Source organism: Labrus bergylta, chromosome 12 (genome assembly GCF_963930695.1).
Source record: "Labrus bergylta chromosome 12, fLabBer1.1, whole genome shotgun sequence".
Lineage (NCBI taxonomy): Eukaryota > Metazoa > Chordata > Actinopteri > Labriformes > Labridae > Labrus > Labrus bergylta.
In genome coordinates, this window is record NC_089206.1 from 13,390,637 (window position 1) to 13,416,451 (window position 25,815).

The 25,815-nt window shown below is 43.0% G+C and overlaps 2 protein-coding genes across 9 annotated transcripts in view; both read right to left on the reverse strand.

Annotated features, from left to right (window-relative positions):
* The window catches only part of plxnd1 (plexin D1), a 63,400-nt gene extending 50,082 nt beyond the window's left edge, over positions 1-13,318 (reverse strand). The window contains exons 1-4 of the mRNA XM_020629474.3: positions 11,913-13,318; positions 9,908-10,084; positions 5,689-5,820; positions 4,333-4,433 (exon numbers count right to left, since the gene is read on the reverse strand). Coding sequence (XP_020485130.2) covers positions 4,333-4,433; positions 5,689-5,820; positions 9,908-10,084; positions 11,913-13,133 — 1,631 coding nt within the window. The 5' untranslated portion in view covers positions 13,134-13,318. The remainder of the gene's footprint in view (positions 1-4,332; positions 4,434-5,688; positions 5,821-9,907; positions 10,085-11,912) is intronic.
* A 1,827-nt stretch (positions 13,319-15,145) lies between these two features.
* Positions 15,146-25,815, reverse strand: part of tmcc1a (transmembrane and coiled-coil domain family 1a) — a 41,031-nt gene continuing 30,361 nt past the window's right edge. For 7 of the 8 annotated variants that reach the window (XM_020629516.3, XM_065961251.1, XM_065961250.1 and 4 more), the window contains 4 exons: positions 21,429-21,686; positions 20,522-21,213; positions 19,217-19,352; positions 15,146-17,902 (listed from right to left, as the gene is read on the reverse strand). In XM_020629516.3, the coding sequence (XP_020485172.1) occupies positions 17,588-17,902; positions 19,217-19,352; positions 20,522-21,213; positions 21,429-21,686 (1,401 nt within the window). In that variant the 3' untranslated portion in view covers positions 15,146-17,587. Of the gene's footprint in view, positions 17,903-19,216; positions 19,353-20,521; positions 21,214-21,428; positions 21,687-22,862; positions 23,805-25,815 lie in introns of those variants that run through there. The other variant, XM_029276544.2, reaches the window with a different exon arrangement.

A 25,815-nucleotide genomic window follows, 5' to 3' on the forward strand; every position in this document is an offset into this window, starting at 1 on the left:
ATTTGTCATTTCGCAGAAAAAAAACCCCAATAATACAGACAGCCGTACATTTTTTTCAGTAAAATGTCCTAGCCATGTCCGAATCTGATCATCTCACAGATTTGTATGCTTTTCACAATCAGTCATTGGACTACCTGGCCATTATGTGAACGCACCTTAAAGGTAAACCTTATCTTCTCTGTTAGGAGAAACACAAACTTTGGTGTTTCTATTTCATTCCTGGACTTGAAGAATTTTCACCATTGGCTTTCATGGTCTGCTTCCCACTGATTTATGAGGTGCTCTTGTCTCCTAATGCCACATTCGGACCTCGGCTGTCAGTTTGTCTGGCGCAACACAAGAGACTTCTTGACTCTAGGTCACGCTCATTGCTATGGCAACCCATCCGGCAGGGGCTGAGGGGGCGGTTACGGATAGTTGAATGAAAATACTACTGATTCTTGATCTGTGTGAGCCACAATGCATTTATGAATGTGTGTTTGTGTGGACACACACCGAGCATAGAGTGTGTGCATGTGCCCATCTGTGAGTATAATGAATGTCTGGGACAGAGGAATTGTAAAAGGGCATTCAACAAGCAAGGTGGCCTTGTACTCTGACTTCTGCTTCACTAATGAACTTCACTGACTGCTGGCACAGAGCTCAGTTCATCTGCAGTGCAGACAGAGAGGACAAAGTGACCTTAGAGTAAGGAGAAACCAAAGAGGCCACATTTAGCATTGTCCTTACACGCGATAATGAGTTTGGCACATCCCACTTCCCTCTCACACTTACATACTGTGGTTGTTTTAAAATAAAGTGTGTGTCTGCGCACCCACTTGCCTCTAAATGTTAGTGTTTGTGTCTGCAGGGTGAATGTCCAGATTCTCAGTCCCACTGGCACTGAGGGACTGAGAGGGGCCATGAGGTCTGAACTAAAAATAGAACAGAGTGTCTCTCTAAGCCCAACAAAAACCCCTAGCTACAAACAAACTCATAAACTTGTGAACACACTCTTAGCAAACTCAACTGCCAGATTTACAACCAATCTGTTTACACTTGAATTTGATAATACTAGTTTAAAAAGTGGGATATTTGAATTTTAAAAAGTTTGTCACATGGCACATCTTGTAAATTATTTATATACTGCTGTCAGTATGACTTAAGAGTTTTAGTAGGTCACCACGTACAATCTTTCTTTGATACCTTTGAGAATAATGTCAGCACCGTCAGTTAGTTGATTTACTAAACAATATGGAATTGACTTTCACAAAAAAGTGATCAGGCGATGCCCAGAGGATGGCTAGGATGGTAAAGCTACAGCATATTAGCTCTTTTTTTTGTTTGAGAAATTAGCATGCTAGTTTAGCAGAGCAGCTTTGCTGAGCTGCTAGCTTAGCTGCAGACTAAGTTAGTAGCTCAGAATGACTAAGCAAGCAGCTGCCACAAAGCTGTAGTTTACATGTTTTCCTTGATAAACAAGTAAGAAATAAAATAAGCCGACCACCTTCTGACCAAATCCAATATAGGCTATGCTAGCTTTTAGTGGTACAATTACTTTTTTGACACTAAAATGTTTTGTTAAAATCACTGCAAATAACACAACTTTGTTGAGAACAGATTAAAAGTGCCATCCTTGTTTACTGGCTAGCCAAGATTATCAAGTTAAATCTAATTTATGTTTATAAGCTCCTGTGAGTTTTTGGCTGGTTCTGAAAATGACTGAAATTAATAGGCTATTAATATTTTCAATATATTTTACTGTTCAAAGAAAGCATGATGAGAAAAGAACACTACTTATGTACAGGACAAACTCAGGAAAGAGATAAGAGTTTGACCTAATGGACTTGAGCTTGTATAGTGCTTTTCTAGTCTTCTGACTACTCGAAGTGCTTTTAGAGAGCAGGTCACACGTACCAATTCACACCCATTCACACACTGATGGCAGAGGTAGCTAATCACATTCATAAACATTTAAAAGCGGCCGACGAAGCAGTACAAGTTTCTTGCCCATGGACACTGCAGACATGTGGCGGCAGGAGATTGCTATCGAACCCCCAACCGGAAGGTCTTTAAATGTTTTTATGGTTTCCCCTTTAATTGAAATAACAACTTTTGCGAATGCAGCACCTGCCTCTCTACAACGTACTGACTTTCAAATGTTTCAAACAGCTACTTAAAATAACCAGAGCCAACATATGCAGCTAAAATATGCCCTGAGAAAACTCATCACCTCCTAAGTGTCTGCACCTCAGATAAGGTGACAAAGCAGTGAGACTGTTAAGAAGCAGGAGAGCATATGAGCTTCTAACACACACACACACACACATACAGTCCTTGTTAGACACGCACATGAAGATAAGCATTATAATTTGTGGATAGTGCAGACTGCACATGATGCATAATTTGATTCAAATAAAGATATTTAAGTGCCTTCTTGTGACATGTGGGAGATTAAACCGGCTCCAGTTAGAAAAGAGTGATCAAGGACTGAGCTTTATCTCTGGCGGAGAAACTAGCCTTCTTTATTTGAGACAACAATAAGCCAACAGACGTGTTCTAGTGCTTTACATGCAGACATGCGGAGCGCCGTCAGATCCATGCTTATAATCAAACAGACACCCACAGAGACAGTGGTGGCCCCACAGATTGTGAGATAGTTCTCCAGTGCTCCTTTTATTTTTTCTCCTCTGTAGTTGTATGAGACAGTGCGGTGATGGAGGAGACCATCCACCCCCACACATCAACCCCCCTGATCCCCAGGGCTGTGAGGCCACAGCGCCTGCCCAGCGGCTGGCATGACTGGCCAAACAGGGCATCAAACACACACACACACACACACGCACACACACACACATGACATCAGCTCCCTGGCCTCCGAGAGCCAGACAGCGACACACACTCATGCTGACACTTACACACAGGCTTACACACTTTGACATTTCACTGTCAAAAGAACCAGTGTGCTTTCTCCCTCCCACTACCATCATCACAATCAACGCTCCTTTGTAGAGAGAGAGAGAGAGGAGGACAAGGGCACTGGGGGAGGAGGAGACGGAGGCTAGTAGTAGACAGAGAGGGATAGCTAAATTCTCAAAGCTACTGGAAAATAAGAGGGCAAGAAAGGAGGGGAATAAAATGAAGACAGAGAGAGAATCACAAGGGTAAAAATAATGCAGTGAAGCGAGAAAGGGACTGGGATAAAGAGCCGACAGATAGATAAATAAGTCGAAGAGACAGGGAGATGACAGCAAGACAGTCTGACCACACATACACACACAGACACACACAAACACACACAAGTCTCATCAGTTCCACTCTTCCAGCTCTGAATGGCCCCTGGCAATGCCAGAGCCTCCAGAGCTGCAGCTCAACTCATCACAAAATTCACTATCTCGTCAGATCTGTTTTAATCACCAAGCAACCAACCGACTGACACACACACATAGACACAAACAAACACAACTTGACACCACACATATTCTTCCAAAAAGCCAGTGAACACAGCGCCAGAGAGCCGGTCCTGACAGAACCACATTAATCACAGCGTATTCTGTCTCGCTTGCAGCAACACTTCAGCCAATTCACTCCTCTGCCGGGCGCTCCTGGCCTGTTACCCCCTCCCAAAACTATCGCAGAGAAGCAGGGGACCTCTCTGAACAATGATGTAGCTCCCCGATCGGAGACCTAATGAAAAGCAAATCAACTCTCACTCGATCCAACAGCAGCCTTCCAGCCACCGAAAACTCACTCTGTTACTGCCAAGACTCATCCATCTGAGAGATGTTTTGAAATCGAGTAAGAGGATGATGAAAACCAGTGTATGAGTCTCAGTGGTTTTATTGATTCAAAGGCTTAAAACGACAAGCTCGAATCATTTTGTTGAGCCATCAATCTTTTCTTTCAAAGCTTCAAAATGAGCATTAATTTCTATCAATCATTCAAATAAAGAGCTGCAGCTGGATCGATGCTGAAATAGAGATGGTGGACAATCCCGCATTTTGTCAACAGATCACGTCAAAAAGCATGTAGCATGTGCCTGAAACCACAGGATATGATCGTTTCTTTGAATTATTTGTTTTACCAGTAATAGAGGAAAGCTGAGAGAGGGGGACGACTCTGAGGAAGACAATTAACTGGAAAGATGGAAAACCAATAGGCAGATTACCAATTAATTAACAGTGGCTGATTATATGTGTGTTTGTGTGTGTGTGTGTGTGTGTGTGTGTGTGTGTGTGTGTGTGTGTGTGTGTGTGTGTGTGTGTGTGTGTGTGTGTGTGTGTGTGTCTGTGTGTGTGTGCACGTGTGTGGTGTGTGTGTATTTGTGTGTGTGTGTGTATTCGTGTGTCTCACCGATTCTCCAGAGTGCACCAGCCACAGTGGGCGTCGCCTGCTCCCAAACAGTCACCGCAGTCCCTCCACTGGTCACACTCTGCCACCTTTACCCTGAGCATCTGCAGGTCACGGCACATATATAAAACAAAAGGCAAGAAAAAGACATTTAAGAATAAAGTTGTAACATGATGAGCGTTTTCAGAAATGTTAGATTTTAAATAATTAATTAATTAAATCATTCAAATCTGAAAAGTTTCAGACCTGTAGATAACTGTGTAACACTTGAATCTGGCCCTTGCTCTTTGGCATTCATAAGTGTGATATATAAAGTTAACACAAGGATTTTAGATCATTGATATCAAGAGATTTATGCACTAACCACATTTGTACATTGAAAGATTTCAATAAGAGTTTTTAGCTGTTCATGAAACAGACTTAAGATCATCAGCCACACTGCGTCCTGATTTTTTCTTTATAGTTATTTGAAATGCCACCAGGTAGGTGTCAGAAGAGTCGATTAACAGCTTTTGTGTACATTTTTTGCGTACACAATGTATCGTGAGTGATATTTTTGGCTAAAGAAAACAGGATGAGGTATTTTATCAGAAAACACTAGTTACACACTTAGAACACAAAATCAGAGAGAGATAGCACATGCTACTTTGACTGCAGTGTTTGTCATCAACTATGACATTACCTGTGTGTCACATTGTCCCTCATCATCAATGAATTACAGACTTGAAATTACATGAAAGTGTATTGTAAACTGTGTTAGTGATTTTGGTGTGTAGCTGTTGTAATCTCAGTATTGCACAGCTGTGATTATCTTCAGCGCTAGGTCTACTACATCCTTGTTGACGGAGTCGCAGTAGTTTGATGGTGATACAGCTCTTGGGATATAAGTGGTTTTTTTATCATTTCAATGTTTATATGTTGTTTTGCTGCAAAAATCTTTTTTTTAAATTCATTTTTTATTCTGTAGTTTTGAATACTATCCTGATTTAAACTTAACGTGAAAACATACAAAAATTATGATAATAAAAGCGTATTGTAAACAATTAATTTCATTTTAATATTGTGCTTAAAGATCAAATGCTATCACAGCAGACAGTCAAGTGTATTTTGCACTGAACAACAGAGCTGCTGAAGTGCCCAACCACATCCTGTCATCAGCACCACAGTTATAAAACATTTCAGTTTCATATCGCAGCAGTAACACGTATTAAAGGTGTCACATATACGTGAGTGTTCAGCTAAATTCAGGTGAGTATAGGAGTCACCGGATGTGAAATGCAGTCAGATTGATGACATGAATAAATCATTGACAGAGCTTGACGGAGAATAGACAGACAGAGGCTGGAGTGGCATTCTTACATGGTGAGAGGTCATGAGATAGAGGAAGTTTCTGTCGCTGGGATCGAAGGTCATGATGTGGTGGACGGCCTCACCGCCTCGCAGCTTCAGCGTCCACTGATTGGCCAAGGTCATGTTCGCAAAGAGGGTCAGCTGTGGGAGAGACATCAGAGAAAAGATGGATCAGGTGCAGAATGAGGCGATCTATATTTCCTCAAGGTTTCCTCAATATATTGCCCACATTGATACAAAAGAAATCCTGAAAAACGCTTAAGTTTCTCAATGAAAATTGTGTTTTTTTCGTTGATCAGGCAGCTCAGTTGGTGCATATTCAGGGCCAGACATTTTGCTCTGCAACACTTCAGAAGGAGCAGCTTTTTTATTCACTTCCTTCACCCGTATTTGGCAGCGGCTTCGCGCCAGCAATCCACATCATGATCACTGCTGGAACTTGGAGCCGACTTCAACAGAGCAGTAAGGTGTTTCAGAAAGATAAATATATTCTTAAATATGGAAACTTCGCTCCCTCTAAACCTGACTCAAGACAGCAACAAAAACTTTCACTTTTATTGAAATAAATGTATGGATGCATAACCAAAGGCTGCTAGATTTCTGAGGACTAATGTATTTATATATTATAAGTACATGTTATTCCTTTAAAATATTTATGTCACACCCTGAAATATAGTTTAGGAGATATTTTGTTACACTGTTTTGCCTAATCTTGTGTCTTCAAGCACTGATTTATCTACACCCTGGCCCTCCTATAGCTAAAGATAATACAGCGACGACCTATTCTCATGTAGGTACGAACAAACACACATATTCACAAACACACTGATCTGCATGGGAAAACAAGCTCTGCTAAGTGTGTGACACTTCCTGTCACGCAGACACTGAAAGCTCTTATATGTGGGCTTTTTTTTTCCAAGCCTGCTTTCATTGAAGACATCCTGCCATCATGAGGAACTGGCCAACTAACCAGCATCTGGTCACAAGCTCGAGCAGTGTCACTTCTCCATCCGCTAAACACACAAACACCCTCTCTCATACACACACACACACACACACACACACACACACACACACACACACTTAAACCATCACCACCCACTGAGACGTGCTGGTTAATGTTAAACCAAAGCAGACAGAAGCTTAGTAAACCATTGGCTTAACCAGTGATGAGAGGCATTATCTCTTCCTACAAATATCACTGCTGTTTTTATAACACCACCCACCCATCTACACACACACACACACACACACACACACACACTCTTATTCCTTGGAGATAGTAAAGCAGCTGTGCTATGTCTTCACCCCCCTACCCCAGCGACTACAAACACTCACGTGACGCAGTGAGGAGCGAGTAAACAGCAGCCCACACACCTGGACAGGGAGCAGAATAGGAGCAGAGAGGAGGAGAAATAAGGAGAGCTGCACCACCAGGTCACCAAACAAAACACCTGCTGTACTGGCAGGTCGCTCTGACTCCGTTCTCTGTCTATCTGCCTGCAGATGAAAGAGCCTATTCAACCACCGAGTGCTCAGCTGCTGTGCGTCCATTCTCTCCCTCTATGTGTGTGCGTGTGTGTGTTTGTGTGCTGTACCTGGCTGCTAGGGAGAGAGAATAAAGACAGATGGACAGAGGTGGGGCAGGCGAGGAAGAATAAAAAGAGAGAGGGAAAGAGATAAAGTCTGTTTGTTTGCAAAAATGAATCAAAGGGCCTTTTATATCCAACCGAGGGGAGACAATGAAACGATGAAATGGGAAGTGGAGGGGTGGATGGACTAAGGGAGTAGAATTGGACGAGAGTGAGTGAGATAAAGTGCGGACACTGCGAGAGGGAGCAGAAAATGGAAGTCAGCTGTAATAGGGAGGGAGAGACTTCATTAAAAATTGCATGTAATTACAAATTACTTCACTGAGGGCCCTCTCCAAGACGGTAACAGAGGCCTAACTTAATCTCAACCACTGTTCCCCTGTGTTTAGTCTGAGCCAAACTCACAGTCAGAATCACATTACACACACTAACAGCACCATTAACCTCTGTAACAGCTCTATCCTCGGGGCACACACACACACACACACACACACACACACAGACTCAGCCACACACACACACACAAACATGCACAAACACTAAAAGGTACAAAAAGCTAAAAAGCACAAACTTAGTTGTCGCCCAAGGTCACTGAGATAACAGGCACCCTGTATAACAAGGTTGACACACAAGCTGCAAGGACACACATATAGCACATAATCACAGGGTTCGTCTGGGTAAACACATGAAATCACCAAATCACTCTCGCTGGCCTGCAGACAAAGTCAAACACCTAAAAAACACAGTGAAACCTGCAATCACATGCACAGACTTACACAGACACACTCATGTACACAGTTGCTTACACCATCCCAACCGACGTTTTGCTCCCGCTATCAAAATAACTATTACTGCACGCTCAGCAGTGGCTAATATAAGGCCTTCATCTGGGGCTTAAACAAGGAGAGGGCACGAAGGTAGCACACCTCCAGCAGGATGGTGTAAATGTAGTAAAAGGTAGAAACCGCCTGATGTAAAACAATAGAGTCAGTTTTTTGTTTTTTTGGCACACAGCTGATGAGCAGCTTGTGGCGCTCGCAGGCAGAGCTGCTGCTTAGCCAGCTCAGTCAGGGGTGACTGGGAATGAGGCTGAGACAGAATTAAGGAATGCTCCTAATTGGACGGGAAAGGTTTTCACAAGCCGGACCCTCTGCAGATGTCGTATAGACCCAACACACGGCAGGACTGAGTCATGTGTCGTCAACCTGTGCAGTTAAACAGCTTTCTGGTGATCAGTCAGGCCGTAAGCAGGTCTGAGGAACATTAGAGCACATGATTAGGACGACTTAATGGGCCATGATGGGTCACTGATGAACTGGGGGGTGACAGTGCTGAGAGCATACCAGATGAAAGCAGACATTATGTTTACGTCGCCCAGATTCTTAGTATTTCAACACATAAACTTGTATTTGGTTTATTAAAAGACTCGGCAGCCACATCAGAGAAGTACTTTGTAGCTGTTGCTGTTATAGTTTTTTCCAGGCTTAAGGGCTCAATCACATAAAAAAAAAAAAAAAAAAAAAAAAAAGAAAAAGAAAAAAAAAAAGCGCCATTTAATGGTAAATTATGACTTCTGAGGTAAAGGGGCGTGTCAAAATATGTGCACACACATGTCCTAATATCAATTTATCATTTCTGACTCAAATGATCCAAACATTGTTAAAGCTACTGGAAGATTTGTGTTATGTATTTTTTGTTTATGTATTTTTTTCTTGCCTTTATTGAAAGATGGGACCGTGGATGGAGTCGGAAAAGGGGAAGGGTGAGAGGGGGACTGACATGCAGAAAAGTGCCAAGAGTTGGATTTGGACCCGGGCTTCAAATCGTCCTGAGCTTGTTACACATTTCCCTCACAATGGGTTAGTGTTAGAGTGGCAAGCTACAGTATGATGTGAAAAGAAGGGGAAAAGATGGCGGACAGGCAACTGAGTCCAACGCTATTATTACAGTTTTTGCCTTTATAACAATGTTGCGTGTAATCTACGGTATTAGACAAAAGAGCGGAGAAGAACAAACTGGCGAAACACGATGAAGCTGCTTCTTTACATATATGAAGATCACATAGGTCACACACTGGTTGCAGGACATAAATGTCATCACCCACACCCAATCACTTGCAATAAATGTTCCTAAATATTACCTCACCGCTGAAGATTTATGGGGGCCTGACAGGAAACAGTCTCTATAAAGTCTGGGTAAAAAAATGTGCCCGTTTGTGTTCACACATGCAGCTCATGCATCCAGAATATTTCTAGAGATTTGTGCACGAGGGAATAGGGATCAACATATTTACAGGACTTATCTGCAAAGAGATAAGACATGATGCTTTGTCTACAGCTGTTACTAAAAATGACAGAAACAAGGGATTATACAGATGGTTCATTTCTGTGTATATATTTGTTTTATTTCAGGAATAATACAACAGTGTGGCCACATAAAAAAAAAAAAAACCTTACAGGGTTATTTTTTACAAGATTCAAGAAGATGTATCACTTAAAGTATCAACATCATAAACTGTGCTTCCTATTGCTATACACAGTCTAATTAGATTCCACCTTATTAGGCAGATAGCCAATCATGGTGGATTTTTGAATGTTTGATGTGTTTGTATATGCAGGTACTCTTTTGTGTCTCACCTTACGAAGTCGTCCGTTACTGGTTCCCAGAAACACCACAGTGTGGTTTTGTACGTAGTCCACAGAGACCGAAGTCAGACCTGGGTATTCAACCAGAGGAATAGCCCTTAGAGACCTCCGTAGAGCCAGAGGGTGCTGTAGGTGGGCCGCGCCGCAGTCTAGCTGCTCAGGCTGGAGCTGGAACAGACAGAACAAGGGAGAGATCAATGCTCATCATCAGCTCTCATATGGAAGCAGTACGTACCGATTAGAGGACGGGAAAGAACAGAGAGCGTGGTGTGATGAAAGCAAAAGTCAAAAACAAGACCTGATAGAAGATATCACAATGACGCTGCTCATTCTTCCAAATCACTTTTTAGACATCTCAGAGAACACTTGAAAGGGGCTTACAAGGGTCGTCAACACTCATAAGGCTCTGCTTTTGTCAAAACCTCAGCGGGCAATGATAAAACATTAGCGCCACGCTTGGATGAGCACCAGGACCTATCGGGAATTCTCTGCATATTTTAGAGCATGCACAGGCGAAAAGAAAAAAAAAAGAAGAAGAATTAAGCACAGTGGATATTTGTAGTCTTTTTCCCACGGGCCCTTCTGCTCACGGCCTCATCTCTCTTATCATAAATTGTGTCTGGCTCTCCCTCAGTGCTGGCCTTCAGACTGTCGACTACAAACAAGATCACATTTCAGCAACTATGGCAACACAAAATGCAAAACTTAACAAAGACTAACTTTATTCTGTGAGTGGTAAGTAGATTGTGTTACAGGGAGAGGAGCACTTTGAGCTGAGCGGTTGTCTAGCTCAATTGAGATAGTATTCAGAAAACTAGTCACGGGAGGAGTGGCCCCAGGGCCACAGACGACATGACAGTGCCAGGGAGGAGGGCAACTCTCTGACCTGACAGCACAGCAGCCGCGGGACAGCCTCCTTTGACCCCCTCCCTGTCAGTCAAAGGCACCACCATGAAAAGCAGGAATTTCACTGCATTCCTGTGAAATTGTGCAAAGCTTTCTATTCGTTGATTATCACACACTATTACCACAGGGGTGCTGGGCAGATAAAGTGTGCAATGCTTGAGTTTCCTTAAGGGCAAATATTTAGTTTTGGTATGTGAGAGGGGGGCAGATAATACAAGAATATCTGGCCATGCATTTATGACAGAAGCACTATTTATTCACTATAACGTGTTTAATGTGCGGTTGAGAGTTATAGTTAGCAGCAAACGGTCAATAAAAAGACATGCTCTGATGAAAGCAACAGTAAACTATTGACCCCGTCCTCTCTTCATATCTGACGAGACAGAGAGCTGCTGCTGGGTGTGAGACGAGTCTCACCCTTCCCATAACCCCCCGGCGTGGCTCTTATGCATCTTTCCAGCTATCATGACCTTTACCCGTGACATGGGTTAGACCCCCTTTCCAAGTCATGAGCCTCTTGGCTAAAGAGGATAAATGCTGTAAGCAAAACATAGGAGCTTTGAGAGATACAGCAGTCACGAGTGTGTTTGTCTTACTTTGTAGGGTCCGATGAACTGTGAGTGCCACAGATCTCATAAATCTGAATCATTGATGTATTTCATGAGCCTTACAGGGAAACTCATGGTAGCAGAAATAATGGGACACAATCTGCAGTTTTCATCATCCCCAGGCTTCATCTCTAACCAAAGATCTCTATGTACAGATCATAGAACATAACACATCAACCAATAAAGCAGTTAATTTGTGTTTCATTCTTTAAGATTCAAATGGTGATATTGATTATTATTTCTTGTTGAGAATGTGATAATTGTTTATGCCCCATTCAAATTCAGACACTTATTTAAAGCAAACTTGTTTCAAGTGGAACCATAAATGAATTACTTCCCATTTATTACAGTAAATTATACTTTAAGATCCTGTAACTAGACAAAATTGACATTTATGCAGAACAAACTTGCAAAAATCGAGTTAAATTAAACTAATTTATAATATTCATCAAGCTTAATGAAAATAATCTATCAGGCCTCACCACTAGATTTCCCTTGTGAATGCAGATGGCCCCGGAGCCCTGAATGACGCTGTCCAGCACCTGCACATCACTGCTGGGGGAGCTGGGGGAGCTGGAGCAGTTCCTGCGGCCTTGCCGGATCTCTTCTTCAATATCTCCAAACTTGAATGCACACAGAGCAGACTTTCTGTCCGCCTTGGAAAACACCCCAAACAGGTAGGGCTCCGAGCCCCTCCCGTCATCTGTCTGGATGTCCACGGGGTAAACAGACAGCAGCCGGTTGTAAATGTTCCCGTTAAATCCACACTGTAAGGGCATCTGGATGTAGGACTCGGTAAGCTTCCTGCTCTCAGGCCCGGTGGGTTTTCGGGGGTTCTCGTTATCCAGACAGATCCTGGCGAGGATGCTGTTGGGCAGGCTCTCCTTGTGGCCCATTTTGGCATCATTATTAAAGGCGATGTAAGAGTACGTCTTTTGAATAAAAGCGTGCACGAAGTTCAGCTTGTTTTTGGTTTTAACCTCCTGTTTGATCTTGAACACGTTATCCTCTGAAGGGTTAATGTCATAGGTGAAAAGTCTTGATAAATCCTTGATGTTAAGGGAGCGGATGGCGATCTCCGGGGTGTTTTCAAAGCGCAGGTCCTCCTTGCTGTGGTTCTTGGGGAAAAACTGGGTGCCAGCCCCTGTGTAAGTGGCCCCGACCAGCAGCCGGGTGTTTCCCCCGTGGCTTTTGAAGATGAGACCCACTGTGGATGCGTTTGGGTGATTGGCAGCAATATTGAGCATGCTTGGGAAAACAGTCTTCTCGCCCTGGGGTGGGAACTCCACTGCTATCTCAGAAATATTGTCAATTTTCCGAAGCTCACAGAAGCCTTGGTACACAGATCCGCACACCAACACGACACCCTGCTCCCGGTCCAGCTTCAGCAGCTTGTTGTAGTTGTCGGTGAGGGATTTGGGATGCTCGCACGGAGCCTGGGGCAGCTGTGGCGCATGGCACAACAGGTTGTCTTCCACCGGCCCGGTCCTCTTCTCCACCTCTATGCTCAAGGTCCCATTCAGCTGATAGACCGTATTGACGGTGGCCAGGTAGACCTTTCTGGAAACAGGGTCCACCACAAAGTTATTGGTCTGGTTTGGAGACGCGAACGCTTGTTGGATGTGTAGCGCGCTCGCACTCCGGCGCGTCTCCAAAGTCAGGACGCCGAGGAGCAGAACAGCTATCTCCACCGAAGGAGGCATTTTTCCTTCTGACCGGCTTCCGCGAGTTCTGTGCCGAGGGGTGCATTGAGCAAAGACAAAAATGTGTGTTTGTTCCTACTGCGACAATCCGAGAGGAAAGGCTGTTTCCTGCTCAACGCCTAAACCCAGAATGACGCGATAAGCGAGTCGTGCTTCCTTTCCTGGCTGCCTCCTCTGTCTCTCTCTGCCCACTGTGCAGCTCAGCAGCCTCTCTCAGCCACACTGAGCCACAGAAACTCGTTCAGGTTGTTTTTTGACATTTACAAAAAAAAAAAAAGACTATTTAGTAGGCTACATTTTTTTTTTCATTTGTTAATTTCTGGACAATGTCACGCCTACAGATGACCCACTTTAATATGAGTCATGATTTAGTCCGGCTTACTCAAGCATTCATTCATAAATAAAACATTACTAAAGTACACATATAAGTACAGTGTGGATTGTACTGGGGACAGAGGCATTCGCACACCAACTAAAAAATGGCCACCTCCCAACAAAACGCATTATCTGCTGTGACTGATCCTCGCAAAAGTATTATGTATAGCACAAATAAGCCTATCCTATACAATGTGTAATTCTTTTGGGCTAAAATAGCAGGTCATTTGTTCTCAGCAAACTACATGACCACAAACTAGGTCTGATATTCGGCTATTTTAAGAATGAATTGATTTAAGTTGTAATGTGAGCTCATACGACCATCAACTGTTCCTTTCAAGTATGGACCATATGATGAATCTCCGCCCCTGCGTGGTTCCGCTCATCTTAGGGTTAATGACGGGTCACCGTCCCACCTCCTGTGCTCCCCAGTCCCCTGGCTTTCAGATTAGTTCTGCAGATCCTAAGGGTTCCGTTTTGGGCGCATACGGCACGGTAAGCACCGTGAAAGTGCTACCAGATGGGCACATCAGCACACCTTTCCGGGCTTTGACATTCACATCTATCCCACATAGCTTTCTTGCGCGCTTGCCTCATAAATATTCAGGCGCAACACATGCGCCCCGACTAAAAAATGCACGAATATGGTTAGCATTTTTTGTCTATGGATGGTGTGTGCATATGCTCACATCTCTGAATAGAAATGAATGATCCCTTGCAGTGTCAGACACTGCATAAATCAGTTTGCAGGCGCACCCGAGAAGTGTTATCTGAATACATGCAATAATTAAAGTTGATGCCAAATCGTGCGGAATCGCTTCTGCCTATTTACTGTGGACTCCTTTGGGGACAGACTCACTCTCTCCTCTCTAGGCTCCCTCCGACACCACTCGCAGCTTTCAGTGGGGCAGATAAGTGCGCTCCGTGTTTACCTTGGCGCACGGCCATGCGCATCAAATCTGGCAGCGTGAAAAAGAAGGAAAGCGCTCTGATAAAGTGCAATATAATGACCCCAACTACACGACACAATGAAGGAGTCACCGACAGCCTCTAACACTGAGTGTGCGCGCGAACCCGAGCCTCAGCAGGCAGTGACGGGAAGTAGCCTACATGAGGTCCAGCAGGGATAAAAACTTAGTGAGGATCAGAAATGTCAGCATCAGATATCACCTCTGATGTGTGACTGACTGCCGAGGTTTGCTACTGCTCAATCAAACACAAAAACTGCTGAATGAAAGTTCATGAATATGTGTGCGTAACTGAGAAAGAGAGTGTATGGCAGAATAAAGTTGGGGAGACGTGGACTATCCTGTGTCCCCCTATCCCCCCCCCCTCCCCCCTTTAGCCGTAAGGTTGCGGTTAAAGGGGCCTTCCATCCAGCTTGTTTCCTTCCTGATAAGGAATGACACCTCCTAGTGTTCAGAACCCCAACTCTCTTATAGCAGTCCATTCACACAACCCAAACACAGCCTATGGCAGCCACGGAAAGTAGCACACCCCAATGACATTCAAGGCAAAATATCTCCATCTAGTGGTCATATGATGAACATGCAAGACACGAAAAATAGACATAAACCCCAGAACATACAGACATACATCTTTAGGAAAAAGGTTAAATGAAGGGGATGGCTCAAGGGTAAGTCAGGAATGCACTTTATTTATCCCACACTTAGAAAATGACATTAGAAGGCACTGGAGTGGTTTAGCACACAACCCTACATCATTGGTGTTACAGCAAGGTCAGGCTGAGGTCAAAGGTCAGCCCACTCTAAAAACATTTTTTGTAATAATTAAATCTACTCATTTTTTAGAATGCATGTTCAACTTAAGATAAATCATGTTTTTTTAACATAAAAATGAACTAACTGTTGGGATCTATCTTAAGACAACCAGAGGTTCCACTATTCATAACCAGAATAAACTCTTCTTATTGCACTGACTACTGTCCCAAGACTGACAACCTTTGTAGTCTCAATCAAAGGTTTCTCTAGCCTCAGCCTGACCTTTGTGTTATCTAGCCATGTGCTAAAGTGCAGCTGTACAGTTCAATTGATCTCACCACAAGTTAGGAAATCAGTCTCTCAGCTTGAAAAATGCATGATGAACTGTGAAATGTGCTAGGTCATCTTGTTGTGTCCGTGACGAGATGAGATAAAAAGAGAGAGACAGATAGATATTTTAAGAAAGACCGGATGCTGAGCCAGGGAACTGTACTTGAGGGGCCAAGGTGCAGAGACACTGATGTGGAGTCAACTTCATTTTCACATTGTGGATTTTCGACTAGATTTTCCCTTGGAAAAGTTAGTCCATCTAAAAAAAAAAAAAAAAAAAAAGGACACATCCTTGACATCCAGGCAAGACATTCATGACATATTGGTTAAAAGCAAAATCTGGACCTTGGACCCTTTGGGTGCTCAGGCATCCCTTGGTAGACTAAGGTTTGGCACTGAGTGATTACACCATGGGATAGTGTATCTATAGAAAAGAAAGGACAGCTATAGAGATTGTTTGCAGGGAGAAAGTCTGATGTGGAGTATCGCATATAGGCAGTGTGCATTTAAACAGTATGGCAGTGGAGACGAGTAGCACTGTAGATATGAAGCAGCAGAACTCCTAATCCAACTGAGAGGAGCTGGATGAGCACCAGAGTTCTCTCCCTACTAACCAGATCTCATCAAATATAGCAAGGGGGCGATTATCCTGACAAATTGATCTTACTTGGACAACAGCCTTTTGTGTTTGCTTTTAAAGCAGAGTCAGTTTCTGTGTCATTTTCTAAATAAATTACATGCAACATTGTTGGCAGATGCTTAGGAGCAACCAGATGTTTTCTGTGTGTTTATATGGTGTGCAACACCCATTGTGTCTTTGCATTTCACAGATAATTCTCCCAGACTCAACACAATTGTTTCTTTTTTAACTCAAAGAGAAATAATTAGAAGCATGTGAACTTTTCTATTAGAAATTGTAAGGAAGCGCAAAAACTTTCAAGCCGTCTTGACACACACAAAGGTCATGACCAGTCCTTCAAAATGTTCCGTCTGAAAACGTTTCATCACAGCAAAATAAAAAATAAAAAGGCTCATGGTGCGCTCCACTTGATCTCCATTTGGAAGTCGGAATTCAGAGAGTTGCCAGTCAGACAGTCATCAGGAAGGCTTTCTGAAGCTGGAACTCTGACTCGGAATCGCAGAGGAACTTCAGTAGTCGTGTTTAAAATCACACATGGCTGCTCCGTGCATTAACAGTAAAGTTAAGCTGTACATTAAAGTCTTTATTAGCAGCATAGTCTTGTTTTGTGGAATAAAATCATCGTGCAAGTTCAATCGGTGGACATGTTGTCATGTTGCTTTCACACGCAAATGATAACGTAGTGTGTTGTTATCGCCTGGATTTAGCAAACACAACAGAGGTACTCCTGGCGGCGTCCACGTTGATGTCCAACTTGGCTCCTGAACGTGCACAACTCGGGTGTGACGTCATTCCAGCTCCGACATTCGAGGTAAATGGAACACACCATTTACTCTTGGAAGTTTTCGGCCATAGTTCAAATCTACCAATCACAGCTAGGTAAAACTTCTCTTCCTAAAAGGCAATCAACCACACGATCACGTTTTCATGTTTCTAAGATTAGAATGGGCCTTTACAAGGAAGCCAACCCAGTTTCCTGACTAGTCTCCCCTCCCTGTCGAGTGAGAGGAGCTTAATGCTACATGGTACTGAATAAAATAACATTACAAATAAAAATAATATTATTAGCAATAATAACATTATAATTGATTAAACTCTAAAGATAAAAGATAAAAACAGTACAATGCTGCATTTTTTTGAGGTGTAGCAACACTACAGTTCATTTTCAAAAAAGGTAAACAGGCTTGTCCTTCCTAAACAGCGATCATTCTCAACTTCACTCTGCGTCTCAGCGTTCCAGAGTGTCCGAATGTGCTCAGCCCAGTTTTCAGCGCAGTGCCACACGGCCATCCTACAGGAAACCGCGTTCCTCAAACTTCCTGCATTACTGCAGCTACAGTTACAACACATGGTGGTCATCAGAGCAAAAAATGCTGCCAGGAATCTAGTCATCCTGGAGGCTGCAGGGCACGGTGTGTGTACCCTGAGAGAGCGTCCCAGTTTCTCCACAAAAAAGCCAGCAGGAGGATGAGGAGGAGAGTGGAGATCGATCGCGAGCGTGTCTTCATCAGGGGCACCACACAGTTGGCCACAGTTGAGACAAAGACCAGAAGGACGGCCATAAGGGCCAGCAGCACATTGATAAGTTTTCCCAGGATGGTCTTGGCCGTGGCATTTTCCAGCCCCTCCAACTGGACGACCTGCTGTTGCTGCTGCTGGAGCTCCATCTTAGAAATCCTGGTCTGACAGGCCTCCAACGACTCCTGCAGAGGACACACAGGCGAGGACAAAAATCTCTTAGAAAAGTCACCTTCCTTAAGTAGAAACAAGAAAACATTCACAAGAGTTCAACCACAACATATGACACACTTCTTATTGCTTTCGGTCTTTGGTTCTGTTTTTATACCCTGCACTTCTCGTGTTTGTAAATGGTGGTGGGCACAACATTCAAAAACCTCTTGGCATATTGCATTTCAGTTCAATACCACTGCAAGACATTTTAAGAATAAACAAAGGGTTGAAAAATAAAGTCTCTTTAAGTCTAGATTTCAGTGTTCCAGTGTCAAATGACTGTTTTTTTGTTTTAGACCTGTACTGCCCCCTACTGCAAGAATAAAGAAAGGCAGCCAAGGGATAACCTCAGCTGTAAATACAGTACATTTCATGATAGCAAAAATACATGACATAAACACAGACACCTTAACCCTAAACAAACAACAGCGAAGGCCAAGAGTATTGTGAGTCTTTAACAAGGAGATGCAAATGTTGGCAGATGGGCAGACTGGCTTTTCTGCCTCATCTCTCTGTATACAGTGACAACATGAACAATGAGATAATGCCTTCAGCTGTTGAGAGTGTGTGTGTGACCACCTCACACTTTTCTCTCAAGACATGACGTCTTGTCTGAGCAGCCTACATTAGCTTACCAGTCAGAGACTGAGCTTTCCAAAGCGCTTTTCCCTGCAAGCGCTGTAACTGTTGACCTCTAAACGGTGCAATGAAAATTATAGATGTAAAATAGTTACTTGTGACACTCTTTGAATTGACTAAATGTAAGCGATGGTCATTTCTTAACGACATTTTGACCTTCTTAATAAATAAAAACATCAAAGAACAATTACCTTGCTGTTATTTTTGTTCCAGCTGGAAAGAGCTACTTAGCTCATTTCAGTTGCATTGGCTAAGCCTGTTCAAGCTTTGAAGCATGCCATTGGCTGACAGCCATGAGAGCAGGGACTAGTTAACATCATTAAGACAAAGGCAGCATTGTGTTGAAAGTAAACTTTTGACAAAAGTGATTCCTGCTGTTCCTGTATCAGGTCATATGTAACTGATTTCAATGGTCAGAAGTGAGGAACAGAAATTGCTCTTTAATTGCAGACGTTGCTCTGTCGTCTTTCATTTCTCATCAATTACCGATAGTTCTCTATACAACAGACTGTCATTTTTTTAAACAGCCAATTTGAAGTACCATTACAGAGACGATTAAATGTGATTCTGACTGATCTGATTTTTTATAGTTGGTCATTTATTTTTCTGACACGGTCAGTGTGCTGGTTGACAGTAGCCGAACAAACCTGGATATCTCTGGCCCTCTCATACGACTGGTAGGCGATCTTCTCCTCCATGCTCGCCAGCTCCTGCTTGAGGTTGAGGATCTCGTTCTGGTGAAGTTCTGTGAGATCGTTCAGCTGCTCCTCCAGACGTTCACACCTGAACACACAGAAAACACACACATGCACAGACACACGTAAGAGTCTGGGCCACAATTAGCTCAGACACATGCAGGAATTAGTACAAGCCATCTGACCAAATTGGCACCTGACTGGATTGATGACTTGTCCTGACAAGATTAGGACACGCTTACTTATCAGCTGATCCACCTGGCCAATCAGATATGGTTAGCAGTATGAGAGTGGCCAATGGTAGGTAAGCAGCAGAAAGAGAAGGGTCCTTACTGCTGTTTCTTTAGGCAGGGGCAATCAATCTGACTATGTCAGGGAAAGAAAAGATAGCGGACATGTTTTTCCCTTGTGTTTGTTTCCTTATTAAACCAGTTTTACTGATCATTTCAGGCAAGTAAAATAAGCAAATAGTGTACGTCATGTGGAGTGTGATTTAAAACCCTTTTTATACAAACACCATGGGACTATTAGGGGAGAAAACGTCTCATGTTTTTGTTCACTAAACTGCCTTCTTGCCTTCTTGTGCTGCTCTCTTAATCTTTGTGCCCTCTTGTCAAAACATTTTGGAGGCATGTCGGTGTGTTTTTAAGGCCAACTGCCCACAGACGGACCAAATTAAAAGCTGCATAGAGACATCTGAGTCTGAGATGAGTTGTGCAGGAATTGGAAAAAAGGCAAGAAATAATGTGCCAGATTTTGTATTATAAGAAAACACGTATGACCTATGGAGGTGTTTAAGTCACTTTTTAAAAGATTGCAATTTAAACCCCCACATTTTGTGACAGAACAACACAACATTCAATTTATTTCAAGAGGCTGGATCTAGTAAAGTTCATAAAAAAGTTTAGTTTGAATGCTAACTGAAGTTGTTTGAGGATCATTCTATCACATAGACTATGAACTGACTTTTGCAAATAGTGACTGAAACAAAACTTTAAAAAACTCTTAAAAAATATGTATCAAAAAATAATAGGACTGCCACTTGGAAATCAGCACGATACACATTACCGTTCTCTTAAGCATTAGATTGATGATATGACCATAAGCAGCGTGATGATATCACAGAATGGCATGGGTGCAGTTTGTTCCAAAAATAACTCATTCCACTCTGCTGGACTTTTAGGGGATTTCTTGGGCTAAACTGGTAATGCTTCAGGAATGTAAAATAAACAAATGTATTTTTCTTTCTCTGTGTACCTGAAGCGTTCCTCCTGCAGTGCTTGCAAAACAACCGAGTAGTCCCTCTGATAGTGGCTCTTCAAACCATCCAGGCTCTCCTCTAGCCTTGACTGGCCCTCCCTCAGGTCTTGCACCTCCTGCAAAAGCATGTCCAGGCTGGAGCTCTGGCTCCTTTCTAACGTGTTGCCCTTGGAACTGGGTGGACCTCCAGGGGCCCCTGTGGTGCTGTTGGCCCCTGCAGAGCCTGAAGTAGCACTAGAGCAGTCGTCCTCACTACCGTACTTGGGACTGGGCTGGAGGTGATGCCCAGCAATGCCCAGGGAATGTCCGCCAGCTCCCGTCACAGCTTCTTCGACCGAAGGGTCATCGAGAGAGTCTTTGAGCGAAGGGATGTTATCAGCGCTGCCAAATTTGTTACGAATGAGCGAGGCGATCTCGCGAGGTTTGGAGACAACAGCCCCTGCGGCAGAGTGGGTGGCTTGGGAGAAGCTTGAGAGTCCTCCCTTTACACTGTCCACCACGCCTTCGCTGAAGCCTGTGACTTTGGCTCCCACATCCTTCAGGCCTTGCTGCATGTCCCGCAGAACATCCTTCGGCTGGCGAGGGATGCCGTTGTGCTCCACTTCCCGCAGCTTCCGGTGATAGTGCTCCAGTTTCCTCTGCAGTTGCTGGATGGTCTGCGCAGACTTCTGATTTTTTTTCTCAAAAACCTGACAGTGATAGAACAGGCTTTTATTAATGACCATTTATTAGACAAAAATGACACTGCAGTAAACAACTCCTCTCCTCCAATACATTAAGAAAGTTCCCTCTCTTCCTCTAGGGACAAACAAACGGAACAAACAGGTTAGGTGCTGTTGCACTGATTGACACTTAAAGACATGTGCTTAGAAATGGTTTCATTAAGTACAACAGCTCATTTTACCTGTTTGATGCGTGTGCTTTGCTGTTTGTCAGCATTATTGGCCAGTTTGAGGTACTCTGCAACGTTGTCATCCCTGGCGGTCTGCTCGATCTTAATCTGCTCTGTGAGTTTGAGGATTTTCTGCTGCAGGTGAGCGATGGCCTGCTTTGTGCGCTGAGGGTCTGGGGTGCCATCCTCACCTCCTGGGAATGAACTGTCCGCCCCACAGGAAACAGCCAGGGGTGTTTGGCCAAGCCCGCTAACCTCCAGCCGGTCGATCTGAGGTGTGGGGAGGGGGGGGGCATAGAGGAAGGGGGACAGCAAAGGGTTGGGGTAGGAAATAAGGGATTAAAGAGGCAAAAAAGGGAAGAAAAAGTGTGAGCATATTTAGCGTTCTTGGTCATTTTGCTGACAGACACAGAAAGAAAAGGGCTTCTGCATTTTTGCAGCCAGTCGCCGGGAAAGAGGGCAAATAGAGTCATCTGAAAAAGCAACTTACGGTCAGGTCAGTTTCTGTAAAGAGGAAGATGACAAATATTTCCATATTGAGGACTTTACAAGGCAAATGAAAGTGGAAGAAAATAATACTCAATGATTCTATGCCAAACAAGACTTAATAAATCAAGCTGTGATTCCAGAGCTTTCTGCAAGTCTATCTCTCTTTGGGGGAACAGAATAAAAATAGTATCAGCCTACTGTTTTGTTGTTTATTCAGGGGACAACAATACAGGACAAAACTGGCAGGATATTAGATTTTTGTTTACAATCCTTCCAAGGAATATTGGTCATCGCTGCTTCTTTGATAGCGTCCTGATTTGGTCTGTAAGCCACAAAAAAAACCTTTGTAAAAATAAAAGCCACTATCTAAACTTGTTTTTTCATGTATCTTCGCTGAAAGTAAATAAAAGCTGATGAACCCAAGACCTTAAATTACCAGCAGCGGATGTGATTCATTCTCTCAAACACCTCAGGGGAAACACACACACACACACAGAACACTGCAGGAGCTACAGTATCAGAGGGGATGTGATCAAAATATTCTTCTTCTCATCACTGAGTGTGAACAGGACACATGCATCTAACCAAGACAGCACAATAAGTGAGCCCAGAAGCTACTCAGATTGAAGAAAAGAAAAGGATTAGGGGAGAGAGTAAGAGCAAAGACGCACTGGGGAAGTTGGCATCAACCACCCACACATCCCGAAGCTTTAATAGAGACGTGACCTTATTACCACTCTATAACAGGTCAAAACAAATGCACCAGAGGCTCACCTGCATGTGCAGCAGCATGACTAACCACAGTAAACAACACCAAACCACAACACATCCAGGAGAAAACCAAACTCCGTTACAAGCTTCTGTCTCCCACAAGATGTCAAGCTAGGAGAAACAACTAACCTGCCTAAAAGTACCTCTCTTTTATCAGTTATAAAAAACGCGATCTTAATATCTCACCTTGCCATTCGTCAAACGGAGTAACTGTTCCCAATGCATCGTTCCACAAGTAAGGGCGCAGTGAAGAACTTATATCAGTTCTGACGCTGAAGTTGAGCAAAGCCGCTTGAGTATTAGCATATGAAAACCGCGCCGATTGTTTTAAAGTTTCGCATGACCCTCCTGTCCCGCCGCTCCCACTCTCCGGGTTTCTTGTTGTGAAAGTTGAAGCGCACCTGTAACTCACTCCGCTGGGCTGACCGGGAGGCTCCGCCCCTTCCCTCCCAGCTGGAGGGTGACATCATCCTCTGAGCTGCCCGGCACGCAGCCGTCAATCATCCTCACGAGAACAGAAATAGCTGCACAGTCAGGGACTTCTCCCTCCGAGAATAAATTTTACAGAAATTTCAGAATAATTCTAATAAAAGATTTGATTAAGTATTACTTATAGCTTGTCACTTGTCTGAAAAATGTATTTTATCTTTATTTCCTTGAGTTCGAAACTGTATTTATTAAACAAGTTGATACCTGTTCACAGCAAAGCACCTGAGTTATATTTAGTCTATCAAGTACTTAGTTTAATTAGGTCTAAATTACTTCAACTCTACCTGAGTATTTCCTTTTAATCTTACCTGAAGTCACATTATTCAGGAATGCAATATGTACTTCATTTTCCTTGTTCATTTTCTGAAAGCTAGGGTTACTTTTTTTTAACATAATGATCGGATATATGTGATACATTTATAACATATTAAACTATCTCACATATAAATTAACTTTCAAATTAACTCTACCTCTATACAACAGTAATGCTACTTACACAAACTTGCATAAATAATAATCCAACAATATAATTAGAAAACATCAAAGGGTCTATGTTAAGGATTTGATGTTAATTATATACCTTAACTTCAGTGACATCACTTTTTTATGTAAAAAAAACAACTAATTTTGTATTTCATTGTTGCTTAATTTTCAAAATTCAAGAAAATGTAGTTATAGACCGTTCAAAAAGTTGAATGAATTGTTGGAGCTAAATGAATATCATAAACTCAAACATGTAGTTTGTAGAAGAAGGAGCTGGATATCCAACTGCAGGCTATGAATGTATTTACTACAATTATGAATAAATAACACAAAAAACAACAAACCCACACAAATAATGTTTGTTTGTTTCCTTTTTTTTTTTTTTTTTACAAAAAAAATGCTTTGTTATTTATTTACAGGCATCCTCAACTCATCTCGTACATTCAGATATGTGATGTGACATCACGTCAGTTGAATAAGAGGGGCAGACTGTGAGTCTGGATCCAAATGTGTGACTTTATCACCTCCCAGTCTCTCTGTCTGTATGTGTGCCAGCCAAGAGAGACAAGTATAGAGGACAAGAAAAACCAGTCTGACATCCCTACACATGCATACACACTTAGCCAAGGGCACATTCCTCTGTACTGAGAGCCACAACAGATTTAGCAGCTCATTCAAAGTTTTTGGGGTAATTTAATTTTAAGGTTACTGCTCTAGATTGCTGTCCAACAGTATGGACTACAAGAAGGCCCAATCAATGTTATTTACAGTAGGTTTAATCATTATTACATTCTTATGACAGGAAGCCAAGGCGCTCAAATGTATCAGAGAACTAGAATAGCCTGCTGGGCAGACGCCGTAAAGAACTAAGAGGGGATGTGTCAGAGCAGCACCTGGTCTGCTCTTTTATCAAAACAATATTAATAGCTTTATGAGGTAGAGCATAACTGAAATGCCCATTACATGCATACGACAACTTCATGGACTAAATGCAAAGTTTAGTCTTGTCTTACTGATGTCTTATCTGTATAATCAAATATGCGCCTCTAAGCTAACATAAAGATAAAGAGGGCAAAGGGCGATTGAGATTATCCATGAACTGGAATGTCCTGCAATACAGAGGAGATAAAGGTTTTAGATATTGATACACGAGGGCCTAGTGACCTGTACACACTGGCACCAAATCATTGCCCTTGTATTTATCAAAAAATCACTGTCAGCATAATTCCTTACTTACGTAAAGTAAGTAGTAGTCTATATGCTCGTAGCTCTACAGGCGGCTCATATATTCTCCATGACTGGTTCCTGCACAGTGATGATCTCACTTCTACTCACTACTGTTATGCTACCTCACATGGCAAAGTGATGCTTCATCCTAAACTCTCTGACGGAGAAAAGGAGTACCAGTTACCGTACAAACAGTCTGAAAGATCAGTATCATCCCCTAATGGCTGATGTTTTTCTGTGACTAATCGTGCTTGTAATTAAAGATGGTGAGCTGAAGGATTAGGCTAATTTCCCAGGGTTAACACAGCCGAACATGTTGATGTGCTGAGTCACTGAAGCAAGAAGAGATAGGCACTGCATCATTGGATCTTGTGTAGCCTAATGGGAGAGACAAAGTGTGGTTTTTGTAAGTGTGCGTGCGCGCGCGCGTGTGTGTGTGCGTGTGTGTGCGTGTGTGCGTGTGTGCGTGTGTGCGTGTGTGCGTGTGTGTGTGTGTGTGTGGGGGGGGCTGCCTGGTCCTGTCCCCTGCCCTGTGGCTCATTACATTCATATACATACTGTTGAAGAAGGCTCACCCCACACGCTAAACTGGGTGTGCTTGCTTGTGGGTCTGGTTTTGCAAAAGCCTCTGGTTAAAGGCTTGAAGGTGTAACTCAAAATGACCCGATATCCTACAGAAACCTTGGCGAAACCACGTTGAGCCTAAACATTGAGACTTACAGCCATATATTGAGCACAAACGGGCATTTAGAGAGCATTAGTAGGCTAATGTTGTTAAAAATGCATCACATATAAGTAGAAACACACAAGAACAGCTTGTACTGCCCCAGACAAGACAAACTCTGCTGAATACAACTCGCCCTTTCTCTCCTCTAAATCCTGTTTACTGTCTTTTTTAATCAAATAACTCAGGTGAGAATAGGCTCAGCTTACACCTAGA